The sequence below is a fragment of the Talaromyces atroroseus genome (assembly GCF_001907595.1).
Source record: "Talaromyces atroroseus strain IBT 11181 chromosome Unknown scaffold_1, whole genome shotgun sequence".
Classification (NCBI taxonomy): Eukaryota; Fungi; Ascomycota; class Eurotiomycetes; order Eurotiales; family Trichocomaceae; genus Talaromyces; species Talaromyces atroroseus.
Genome location: NW_017971433.1, coordinates 1,762,959 through 1,775,522, shown reverse-complemented (window position 1 = coordinate 1,775,522; position 12,564 = coordinate 1,762,959). Strand labels below are relative to the sequence as shown.

General features: G+C 46.6%; 5 protein-coding genes across 5 annotated transcripts; 4 read left to right on the top strand and 1 right to left on the bottom strand.

Annotated features, from left to right (window-relative positions):
• Positions 1-330: 330 nt before the first annotated feature.
• On the top strand, positions 331-1,039 carry UA08_01700 (hypothetical protein; the record flags this gene model as incomplete). The annotated part of the gene is made up of 2 exons (XM_020261393.1): positions 331-536; positions 607-1,039. 2 exons carry the CDS (start codon positions 331-333, stop codon positions 1,037-1,039), a joined length of 639 nt encoding a protein of 212 aa, XP_020122942.1.
• Positions 1,040-2,594: 1,555 nt separating this feature from the next.
• Positions 2,595-3,135, top strand: UA08_01699 (hypothetical protein; the record flags this gene model as incomplete). Its single annotated transcript, XM_020261392.1, has 2 exons — positions 2,595-3,002; positions 3,079-3,135. 2 exons carry the CDS (start codon positions 2,595-2,597, stop codon positions 3,133-3,135), a joined length of 465 nt encoding a protein of 154 aa, XP_020123682.1.
• A 302-nt stretch (positions 3,136-3,437) lies between these two features.
• Positions 3,438-4,160, bottom strand: UA08_01698 (hypothetical protein; the record flags this gene model as incomplete). The annotated part of the gene is made up of 2 exons (XM_020261390.1): positions 3,438-4,032; positions 4,099-4,160. The coding sequence occupies 2 exons, from the start codon at positions 4,158-4,160 to the stop codon at positions 3,438-3,440; spliced, it is 657 nt and encodes a 218-aa protein (XP_020123683.1).
• A 1,812-nt stretch (positions 4,161-5,972) lies between these two features.
• On the top strand, positions 5,973-7,580 carry UA08_01697 (hypothetical protein; the record flags this gene model as incomplete). The annotated part of the gene is made up of 5 exons (XM_020261389.1): positions 5,973-6,038; positions 6,130-6,341; positions 6,401-6,828; positions 6,894-7,018; positions 7,089-7,580. The coding sequence occupies 5 exons, from the start codon at positions 5,973-5,975 to the stop codon at positions 7,578-7,580; spliced, it is 1,323 nt and encodes a 440-aa protein (XP_020123492.1).
• A 1,699-nt stretch (positions 7,581-9,279) lies between these two features.
• On the top strand, positions 9,280-11,628 carry UA08_01696 (hypothetical protein; the record flags this gene model as incomplete). The annotated part of the gene is made up of 6 exons (XM_020261388.1): positions 9,280-9,374; positions 9,425-9,761; positions 9,823-10,045; positions 10,100-10,131; positions 10,216-11,520; positions 11,578-11,628. 6 exons carry the CDS (start codon positions 9,280-9,282, stop codon positions 11,626-11,628), a joined length of 2,043 nt encoding a protein of 680 aa, XP_020123685.1.
• Positions 11,629-12,564: the final 936 nt, after the last annotated feature.

Here is a 12,564-nt window from a genome sequence, read left to right as displayed (position 1 = left end):
GTATCGGTGATTATCTAGAATACTGTAGATAGTGACTAGAAGGACCGCATAGTCTCCCGAGGTTAGGTATACATGTACGTGCTACGCCGAGAGCCACTGACGATCCTGTATGTATGTTCCTACTCTAGAATCGACCCCTCTTCTCTTGCTGCAGGTCAAAAGCGACTACTGGTAATTTTTGGGTATTGATGTTTCTGCTATATTGTGAGACGAGACTTGTAATTTATAACTACTCTCAAATCGTTTGTATTACATTTGAACCTCTCTCATACCTAGGGACATGTTAGTCAAAGATACTTGAAAACCTAACTACGTTGACAACAAGATCGGATGTCTTTGCATGATACGCGCAAGAAGAGAGAAACCATTGACGTGCCCGCTGGATATTCCAGTCATTTTCTCAAGATCATCATGCGCCCAACGTTTGTTTCACTATTGATTATCGCCTTTGCACTTTTTTCGTCTGCTGAGATCGTCGAGCGTGACAGCGCGACAACAACAGCTGCCTATAATTATGGATCAATATCAGCAGTTTTGTAAGCTGAAACCAATATCATCTTCTAATCTATCATCGGAGGACTGATGTTTTCACACTGTTTTCTCCAGAGAATCATTTGCCTCCGCTGTCAGCACTGCAGCACCAGCGTCAGTACTATCAAATGTGCCGGCCCAAACGGCGAACCTAAGCAACATTGCCGCACCGCCCTCGGATTTTATTCCTGTTATCATGACTGCAGTCCCCATGTCTGTGCTTGGAGATATCCTCGACTCAGCATCGCGGAGCTCGCTAGCATCCGAGTTCCAGAACGGGACCACGCCGGCCTGGTACCAAAGCCTACCATCATCGATTCAGAGTTATCTCACGGTCGTCCGTTCGCAAATCAATGAGGGTGCTCTGTCATCGAATGTGTCCGCGACTGTGGCTACTACGTCGAGCAGCACGGCGAAGGCGGCGCCTGCAGTGCCGGCTCCTACGGGGGCTATGGCTGTCAATATGCTGGGAGCGCTGGGTATTGCCGGATTGGCCCTGGCACTATAGCCAGTGTTTGTTTCTTGGTTATTTTCGCATTTTATGATGGACAGGGAGTATACGACGTGAGGATACTTGATTTTTGCCCCGCAAATCACATCAAAGAGCCATAGCTACGTGGCATTCACAAAACCGAAATGCATATCTTTTTGATACAACCAACTACCTACTTAATAATCCCTCAATTTATTAGTGTCTGAAAAGTCTCCAGACCGGTGCATTATACGAAGTCGATTAGCCTAGGTATAAAAGATTGAGCACGGCAAGAATATCCCAATACGGCGAAAAGAGGGCTATTACCTGGACGGTTTCAATCACATATTTTGGTAGTATTTTTTGCCCCAATTCATGATGCCCCATAGATAAGTGCCCTGGAACTCACTGATGAAAACAAAAAGGCAAGGACTAAGCGGGGAAAAGCTCCGAGGCCTGAAATTGTGGCTTTTGGCTTGCAGAATTCCGACGATCGCGAGGGGACTATACTAAAAACTGGATGGCTGCTTTTTTTTTCTGGCAAGGCCGCACTCTATCCAGCGTATTTAGTTGCAGAATTTTTTTTTTTTTTTTTCAGTTAGTTAGCTAGTTACCATGGTACGTGACTTCAACGCACTAGGTGAAAGTATGTAGACAAGGGCGTTCCTTCGTAAGCTCATCACTGAGCACCACAGAGCATTAGACACTAGGATCGCCCTAGTGACATACAAAAGAAACTGGCTTTCAGTCTCTAAACAGTACGACCAGAAAGGTCTTTTTGTCAATAGTGATCGATCCACATCCGATGTGACGGGCGTTGCACACCGGTGTCTTCGGCGACCGGCACAAGATCGGATGGATATCCAAGGTAGTTGCAATAGCACGTCTTCTAACACAACGTTATTCAATCAAGATAGCAGCATGTCAAGTTAGACCCATGGATAATAAGACATTCTCTTGATGTACCGCGGCTCACATGCTCGCAGTCATGCCGGACATGGGGGCTGAATGCCATGCATGGTAATAGTTGTAAGGCACTATACCCCAAATATTTTACTCCTCAATTGATCTCCACACATTAAGACATGGGGCTGCATTAGTGCGGGGAGATAACTAGTCTACTATTGCACATTGTAGATGTATTTTATAGGCTTATACCTCGCGGGTATAGGTTAGGTAGCTAGGACTGCAGTTAGGGCTAGCTGCTTTCCCAGGAAGAGGCCTGGACATGGACTCGAGTCGAAAGCTGATTCGGTCGATTTCGACAACGGCAAGAAGTACCTATTTAGTAGGTATGGTAGAATAGTCTGGCCGATAGAGGGCGTCTTTCACCTTGCTCTTTTCCTGCTCAGTTACCTACCCTAGATAACGAGACACTCAAATCATACATACAATTATCTCTTCCTAAATTGTATTCAAGACTGTGAGACTTTTGGCTTCGGGCTTTACTTTTTTGACTTTTTAATATATCTTTGGAACGCCTTCAACTAAGGTGCTATTGCATCGGAGAGCAATCGAACCGAGAGAAAAGCCGGAAACAACCTTGGAATCAAAGCTAGAGAGAAAAAGAGAGTAACGGAATAAAGTCAAAATGCACTATTTCAAAATACTCGGCCTTCTCTTCTTCCTCCCCATCTTCACCTCAACAATGGCCCAGTCCACCACATCCGCAAGCCTCACTATTTCGCCCTCAGCAATCAGTGACCTGGAGGGTATGATCGAAAGTGCCAAAGTCTTATTGAGCAATTCCAGTGTCAGCAACATCGAAACCACTTTGACGGGGGCAGCCACATTGCTAAGCGGTTCCACTGCCAACGACACAAAGACTCTACTCACTGATGTCAGCGCTCTGCTCACCCCAGACCTCGTATCTGCCATCAGCCAGCTTGTCACCGCGGACACCATCAACAAGCTGGGGGACATCGTGGATAATGCTCATTCACTCTTAACAGCTGAGTTTGTCAATCAAACAGCCACGCTCATCAACGATGTGACGCCGGTAAGTTATTATCTCCCCATCGCATAACGTTGATTGTCAAAGTGGAAAAATGGCTAATATAATATGTATCATTTAGCTCGTGGAAGATCTGTCAAAGGTCCTGGGTGGACTTCTATCCGCACTACTAAGTTAATGGCCTTGATGATTGACTTTATGACCCCCAGTACGCGAGAAGCATGGCGGAATACGTTGACTTCGTTTATTTTTTATGATCCCAATGCGATGAGGTTGATATTGCATGCTAAGATAGTCACGACTATCCGCCTAGATATAACTAGTATATGGCATGAGTTGATGAATGAATGAATTCTATAACAATACGGGCTTCTTTCACTTGATTTACCATATACTAATAACCCCAGGACTTAAATGCCTTAAAAATGAGCGCCGCCAATGCTTCTCCGTCCAAGGCTTAATAAAAGCAAGCTAGATGGTTTACTGCTCCCGGAGCATCTTCTCTACCTCTTTCATTGCCTGCTTCTTCGGTATACACCGAAAGGCCCCCGGTAAAGCTGGATATATTGCCCGTGCTCCACCCATGCACAGTCTATACATGAAGCGGCTAGTCGACGATGATTGGAAGCCATACTGCTCTCGAACATGGGGAGGAAGCATCTCGGGAGTAATGTTCCTAATGAACGGCATGCTGACTTTGATCCAGCCAGGTGTCTTGTGGAAAGCCTCTAGGTCGTGAACGACTGGCCGCACTCGTGCATCAACATCCAGCTTCTCAACATTCTCATCCCAGTAAGCCCAGAAGGCGGTGCGGTTGATTGGCCATACTCCCTTGGGGATGTTGAGAGCGATGTTGATGAGCACGGCAAATTCGCTATATGCCCGTTCGGCTTCCTGAAAGCCGAGTTTGTCAAAGACTCGCTGGTACATTTCCATCCCAGTTGCATATAATGTTGCACCAACCCACAGTCTCAATCCTGGGTCTTCTGGGAAAATGCTGTCATGGATCGTGGCATCTGCGGCTTTTTCATTGAGCTGTTGCTGCAAAGAGTAGGTCCGGTCCAGAATCCGCTTTCTTTACTCGCGTGTTCCGAAAGTCAACCCAAATAGGTAGAGGACTGCCACATATATGCTCTGATACAACTGCTCTGCCAATGTTTTGATATTTCCCTTGGCATCTGTTTTAGTGGCTTTAGGAGCCATACCATGCGCCGCAGCCTACAGTAAAATTGCCACGGCACCGCCCGTCAACAGAATGCCTTCTTGGAGGATCCTGGGAATCTATTGGAGTCGTTCAAGAGAATCGAGAATCTTATTTTCCGAGTCGGAATCCAGCGACCCAGTGAGACGAGTAAAGTCACTCCGGTGGATTTCATAGCTTTCCGTGAACCTGGAGCTGGCACGCCGGTTGGAGAGTGCCATAACGCCAGTTACTACAGCAGGCCGAATCAGTATCTTTACCTACCAGGAGGTTGTGAATGCGATGACTGAGCGCAAGCAAAATAGTGTTCAGTGACTAAGCCAGAGTCTCGTGACTCGGTCGATAGGGAAGGAGCCGAGCCTTCTTTGCAACAACAACAACAAGAACAACACCTCCAGACATGCTGCACAAATGCACAAACATTGGACATTACCACTGTATCTTGCTGGCCCGGGCAACCATCGCCAGATCACAGGATCCCTCGCACTACTACTGACGTCAATGGACGAGGTTATCCCGAGGTTGCTTTCTAGTTCCTCCCCCGAAACAAGTCAGGCATTATTACCAGGGCGTTGATTCGATAATCAGTGAGCGTAGCAGCCGCTTTGGGAGAAAGGTCAAGCACCGCCTGAGGAGGACACTAAATCGCACCAGCACCGACTCCATTAAGGAAAATAGTATGCTCCCCCGCATTAGTCTGGCGTTGGCGTTCTTTAGCACTGACTAGTTTACTAGGAGTACAGTATGGAGCCGGAAGTACTACAGACCTCTTCGTAGGGGGTAGCGTGAGAATCAGCGCCGTGTCTAAGAAATACCCCAGCATCTCCTCCCGCTCGTTCTCCATTATTCTGTGCTGATCGATGCCGCCCTTGTACGAGTTTCCCAACCTAGGCTGGCTTTAGTTTGGGATGATCCTTTCGCCTTTCAGGCCTCTCCGACGCTACGGTTTGGTTAGTTCTTCGCAACCAGCAAATCAGACGCGATGGGGGCTTGCAGATGTCCGAGGACTCAAATATCGTGAGATGGCCAAGCACCCGTTTTTTTCTGTGAGCAAATCTTTTGGGTTTAGGACACATGACCCCATTCCTATGCTCGAAGTCGGGATTCCAGGTTGCAATGGAACAAATCATCTTCTTGTGCCGACCCAATTCCTCTATGTATTCCAATGTTTGAAAGTTATGCAGATTAAGTGTTGGCTATAGTTGTGTAGCCTGTCGCACATGTGAAAATCTGCATACCCCAATGCGAGAGCCTTGAACGCCGAGGCCTAAAGGTACTTTACGCTTTCCCCGTACCTAGGTCATCATCATCCCCGGGGCCCACTCCGTCCACAAGCTTGCTTTGCTCCGTGCCCTATGCCTGGAGGGCGTAATAGCAAATACTTGCTCGAAATTGGCTGCTATGGCACGGATATCACTCTGTGGAGAACTCCGGCAGCATGCTATCCTGAAGCTTGTGAAATTAGCATCGACTGCTTTGCTCTTTTCCCGTGGGGTAGCGTAGCACTTGCCACTTGGGGCTGGTGAGCTAAGATATCAATCTATTGATCTACTACGGAATAAACTATTACCTACTGTCATGGCCCATCTTTCCAGCTAGTCCTGTACTGCTTAACTGCTTTGTTTACTTCCTTTTTCTTTTTCTGCATGGCTACGTCGCTTGCCATCAATTTTCTGTTGTGTTTCCATTGTCCATCTTGCTGCATTGCCGTTCTGTGAGCGTGCTCTATGACGAGCTTCATAGAGCTTGTACACAGGTCGATAGCTACAGTACTGAGTGTAATTTGAGAGTCGAGAAGCTGTCAAGAGCTCAAAATGTCGGACATTGAAAAGTCAGACGTCGAAAAGGAAGCTGAAGCTGCTGCTCCTACTACCGATGCTGTGGCAAACAGAGAAAAGTCGTCAACTTTCCTTGACAAGCTATCCAGATTCACAATTGGGAGCAACCGGGGGGAACTGCCTGCTGATAAAGGTACGTGAACCGCCCAATCGCAAAATAGACGAAGTATCGAAAGAGCTCCTCCGACTGAATAAAGCAACAGAAGCTGTCGCAGAGCAAGATGAGAATGTCCCGCCTCCACCTCCTCTAACCAAATGGCAGAAGGTGAAGCGCCATTTCAGGCGCTTCTGGATTTGCTACCTCATTGCACTTATCATTTTTCTGGCTATATTTCTCCCATGCCTGTAAGTGAAACAGAAAGGAATTTCTCATTCATATCAAGGCCACTGACGATGAAATCTAGCTTCCTGCTGATCATCCCGAGAATTGCGCAAGATCTACTCAATCGAGGTTCCATCGTGATCAATAATGCATCGATTCTCCAACCACAGAATGACTCTGTTATTCTCTCCATTAGTTCGAACATTTACATTCCCGGCCCATTCACTGTTAACACGCAGCCCGAGCATCTTCAAATGTATATCCCCCAGACTGGTTCCCAATACCCCATGGTACAGCTTAATCTGCCCGGCGCAAAAGTCCATAAAAATACCACTATCGAAGAAACCGGACAGTACACTCCCTTGGAGAATTATACTACCTGGCACGAATTCGTACACGATACCATCTTTCTAAATGATGGTAGCTTGGGATTGAAAGGCTCCGTTGTTGCACAATTGGGAAAGATCAAGTCATTCACCTTGGATCTAAATAAAGTAGCACCTGCAAAAGGTTTGTCTACCTTGCTCCTTAATTTGGTGGCTACAACTCTAACAAGGCACTTTAAACGTTATCAGGACTGAACCAATTCAGCGGATTTAGCATCGACTCTGCAAGCTTAGTTTTACCAGCCGAGAGTGACGGCACGAATCTCATTGCGAACGCAACTCTGCCAAACCAGTCTATATTAACTCTGGAAATTGTACGTTGAGGCTTCTTCTCGCTCGTAACAAACAGGGCGTAAAATAGTGGCCACTAACTGGATAAATTAGGGCAACACAACGCTGAATATACTTTCTGGCGACATTGTTATTGGCACAGGTGTCATTGAGAATCTCCTATTGAGACCTGGCAACAACACAGTGCAAATTCGAGGCACAGCGAATCTTACTACCATTATGGACAACCTCAGTACAATCATCTCCCAGCAAGGACCGTACATCAAAAACGGTTATTTAGCCCTTACCTCCCAAGTTACAGACATTAGCTATAATGGAAGTAATGTTCCTTACTATACGGAGGAAATGTCTAAAGTTTCCCTTACCGCTCAAACGCCTTTGCTAGGAATGGTTCTTAGTACGCTTCAAGGCTTCCTGAGCAGTGAGGCGGCGAATGGCACAAATTTAACCGCGACCCTCGAAAACAGCATCGAGGCGGATTACTCCAGGAGCAACAGCGTAAAGCGGATTAGGGATGTCCTGGATAACTCTACCGAGATCGAACTGATTACCAGGAATCATTTGGAGAGACTTGCCAAATTATGAAGTGCTTTATATACCATCAGAGCCCCATGAGTCTCAGGGGTTTTATTTGATGTTCATGGTTGCGTGAATCAACTTTAACGATATTTATCATGTATGCAGCTTGTGTTATTAATGTCTAGTCCATGAATGATGAGAATTTGAGTTACTGCACGTGTTGGGGGGTTCGAATTGAACCGTGAAGATGTTATTGTGTCTACATAGTGAAATGACTTGCGTAATGGTTTGTTAAATAGGATAATAGTTGCATTATAACCAGAATCATCAAAATACACAAATAAGATAGTCCAAAATCCCCCTTTAGTAAAGATCAGTACAAATTTGCCATGATACCAGGCTGTAACTGTTCCAGCTTAGTCCGCAGAGATTCCCAAATAAACCCAGACCTCTGAATTCCCTGCTCGTTGGTAATGAATGGAGAATATTCTTGCACAGCGCCAGCTCGCATGTATTTTCCATGAGTTTCTCTTCCAGCTGAAGCTGCTATCACTATGAGCCTCGATCCTTCTTCTGCTGTGCGAGCAAACATGGCAGAAAATGTCTTACGGGCCACTCTTTGGAAACCAGTCACATCGCCCGCTAGTCCGGTTTTGCAGAAGCACGGATCGAGGCTGTTGATAACAACCGAGTGAGAATCTTGAGACTCATTATTGGCTACCTCCGTATCGACGATGGAGGATACCTTGGTAAGCACATACAGTAGTAAGAGCTTGGAGAGGTTGTATCTTCCATAGAATTAGCCAACCGATCTGTCACTAGCGGCAATACAAAATCAAAATTAGCTCACTGGTTCACCATAGTCACATTATCTTTGTTACTCAACCAGGAGAAAAGATCTTTCCCATGGTTTTCAGGGTATTTGGCAATATCATACAGGGCCGAGCCCACAAATGTCAGATGTGGCGTGACTCCAAATGTCTTCGCAGTCACTCTCAGCTTTGGAATCAGCTGCAAACCAGTAGAAATGTCCCGACAACGTTAACAGCTATGGTACGCTCGGTGCCATAGACGGTCTGGAACGAATTGGTTACGATTCCGGCGTTGTTGATTAGCACGTCTAAGCGTGACAATTGGCTGGCTCGGTCAACAAACGCCTTGATAGAGTCTGAGGATTCAATGTCGAGTTCCCAAACCTCCAGAATGTCTGTGCCACATCTGAGCGAGGCCTCGATGTCACTCTTGGTGTCGTCGCCTTTTCGTGTGTTGCGACAGCCAAGTATCACTTTGCTTCACTTTGCTGGCGCCGAGGCGGACAATGTGTTTCGCAGCTTCCTTTCCCAGGCCCGAGCTCGCACCGGTTATGATGACCGTCTTTGAAGCAAACGAGGCAGCGGGAATAGGTATCTTGAGGATCAACTGTATGAAGAAAGTTGCCGAGTGTAGGCATGGTTTGTGATATCTGGACTGATAGGGTAGTGATGGGCGGAAAGATTCTAGGGAGGCTCAAAAGAGGTCTTGCGATAATAGCCCAAGTAAGGTATGAACCGTGGACTGCATCATGCTCTTCACCTTGGGACTTTATAGATGGTAGAATGCTGCAAGGTCTTAAGTCCGTGGACTTTGGGCGCAAGTTAATTCCGCGGACATAACGCCAACCGGCCCCACACACTACAGTATCGATCTTTCAGTGTCACATCCAATATTCCACGGCACATAACTAATACATAACCATCCAGAGATACACCTCGCCTTTTCTAGCACTATGCCGACTCCAGAAAGTGCTGCAACAGGGAGAACTTACAGATCCACTCGGCGTAACCGCGTCCCTCTGTCATGTGATCCCTGCCGCACTAGAAAGTGTGTCCAACTGAAGTCAATGTGAAGTATTATTGTGCTGACGGAGCTAGGCTGAGATGCAATCGCGAGAGACCTTGCCAGAACTGTTTGGTGCGCGATGAACGCGCGTCTTGCAAGTACAAGAGCTCAAAGAATGGAACGACACCGCTCAATCCCAAGCAGGGCGATGCAATGCAACAACGCATAGATCACCTGGAGGGTCTGGTCAAAAGACTAATCACGCAGCACCAGCAAGTTCCTTTGGACGGTGTTGCTGAACCTGCAATTTTGGCAAAGAATTCTATGTCTGATGCTTCGGATTCGACATCTAGTCCGAGTAAGACGGTGATTGATGGGGTTCATTCTGTCTATAAAGGCACAGATGACTGGTACGATATACTCCAAGAGGTCAGTTAGTAGAGCCTATGATTTTTCGTAGTATAGAGTATTTCGACTGACAACCATTCAGATTAACACCCTCAAGCAAGTTTGGAGTCAAACTCAGGACGAGGAGCCTGAATATAATATGCCCATAACGCTCTCAAATACAGTTGATGGATCGAGCTTGCTTTTTGGCCAGGTCCAACGAATAGATAAAACAGAATTGTTGAGCACCCTGCCGCCCAAACCTCAACTTGATAAGCTCATACACCAGTTTTTTGACCGTCAAAATTTTCCTATCGCGGTTGTTCGTAAGTAATTCTGGCTAGGGTCTTCTACTAGTCATGAGCTTACTCATTTTACAGCTATCTTACACCAACCAACTTTCATGCGCGAGGTATTGATACCCTTTATAGGCTCTTCTTCTTCTTCTTCTTTTTTTTTTTTCCCGCTGTCAATCACTTTGCTGATATCATGATAGTACACCGAGCATTGGAAAGACCCATCTCGCACAAATGTTATATGGCTGGGCCTACTTTTCTCCATTCTTAGTATCACGATGCTTGCTTATCAGCAATATGGCGAACCGTCTGACTACGAAGGAATGTCGGACTCTTTATGCCAACTCTATCGATTACGTACGGCGCAATCTCTAATCATGGGCGACATTGCCAAGTGTCTACCGTACACCGTCGAAGCACTGCGTTTGAATGCAACTGCTGAATTTAATCGAAAAGATGACACTAGTCGCGGTTTATGGATATTGACTGGTGTTATGGTCCGTGCAGCAAAAAATATGGGATATCACCGTGACCCTTCACAATCACCATCTATCTCGCCTTTTCAGGCAGAGTATCGACGTAGAGTCTGGCTCTCCGTGATGGAAATGGACGATATGGCCTCATTCACCGCCGGATTTCCGCGTATGATATCGACAATACATACTGATACCATGGAACCTCGCAATGTGCATGATTGGGAGCTGTCTGATGATCTCACCGTTCTTCCACCGCCCAGGCCGATCAGTGAAACTACATACGTTTCTTATTTGATTGTCAAAACACGGTTGCTACGTGCACTGAGCCGCGTTTCCGATTTCAATAATACTACCGGTTCGAGTTCATATAATGAAATACTCGAAATTGACAACTCCTTGTACGAAGCGTATGAAGATTTTCCTCTGTACATGAAAATGGACAGCGTCAAATTGGATTGCACTGCCGATGGAAAGAAAGCCGATACATCCATCTTGCAATTGAGACTCATGTACCATATAGGAATGTGCCAACTGCACCGAAGATTCATCGCCAAAGGCAGACTTGACCCTCAATACAATCACTCTCGAGATCGATGTATAGCGTCGGCGCTTGCTATACTAAGCTATCAAAGTCTCATAGATCCGTCTTGGTACAGGCTATCACGAACTAGAAAGGCATACACACTCCCCGCGATGCTCTTACTTCTAGAGTTGGAATATAGACGAAGAAGCCCAGATATGATCGCAGTCCCAGATAGCAATTCTCTATTAAACGCATTAGGCACATCATGTGCTTTGTGGGAACGTGCAAAGCATTCCTGTGATGAGGCCGACAAATTGCATCACACTCTCACTGGCATGCTTTCTAGCTTTCAGGCCTCTACTGGCTCCAGCTCTTCATCACAGCCACACACACCCAGCGCGCTTTTTGCTTTCCCTGGCATAGGCTCACCCCTTCAGCTAAATAACACTCTTCTACCAGAGGACAAGGATATGTTCGATATGTCAAATGAAATGAATATTGATTGGGTCTGTTTCCCCTATGTCATCAGAGCGTGGTTTATTCTTTACTGACTTATAGAACAGAGCACCTGGGATGCGTTCATCGAGAGTGGCATTTTCGAAAATGAAATTTGAATTAATATTTGTTTATGGCTGGCTTAATGAAAATTCGACTACTAGTTCCAAGGTTCACTCACAAAGGACCTAGGCACGTGAATTTGAACTCGCCTCGGACATGACCTGTGTTAATTTTCGACATGGGCCCGTGCTGGCTGCGGAGAAGGCCTTAAAAGAGTGGCAACCGCCGCAATACAACGATGTGGATGTGGATGTGGACTTTAGCTTACCGAGCAATGCCTGCTTTCCTGATGACAGGGGTCAAGATCCCGTCCAGGGAGTGCACTCCGTCCTGGACCTCTATCACTGCGCTTAGGCGTGGCGTCTTGCCTTGCTAGTCTACATTGAACGTGTCTTCAAGTGGCGCCGGGTTGAGGCATCTGTGACACGCATCAGTCTCTTCGCGCGCAAGGTGCTCAACCATGTCTTCTCATGCCGACGGAGTGTCATGATTCAGAAACAGCTTCTTCTGCCCATATTTTTGGCAGCGTGCGAGACGGAAGATGACGATTTGAGGCAACAGGTTAGGGAATACTGTAGCTGGTTGGGTGGCAAGACACGGTATGATATGTTCATCACCACTCTTGGTCTGCTCCAAGAGGTGTGAGCAGCAGAGTCAGATCCGGACATTTGGTGGGGGTCTCTCATCGATCAAAAATCCGGAGTTAGCTCTACAGGGCAGTATCTGCTCGGCTGATGAGTGAAAGCGGCATACGGCAACTGTGGCGCTTTTGTTTGTCTTGTGTCGTAGCTTGTATTTACGAAATACCTCGCAATTGCCCTCGCATCGGCTGGAGCGGCGAACAGAGCAAGGCGACTTATGATGCATTAGCGTTCTGTATAGCATTTCTTTTCTTGACCGGGTCTAAATGATACCTTGACCTTGAGCATATACCTGGCTACCGGCACTGAAGTATGAGTATCGTGACATTATCTAGGTAACTTGGCATGAAC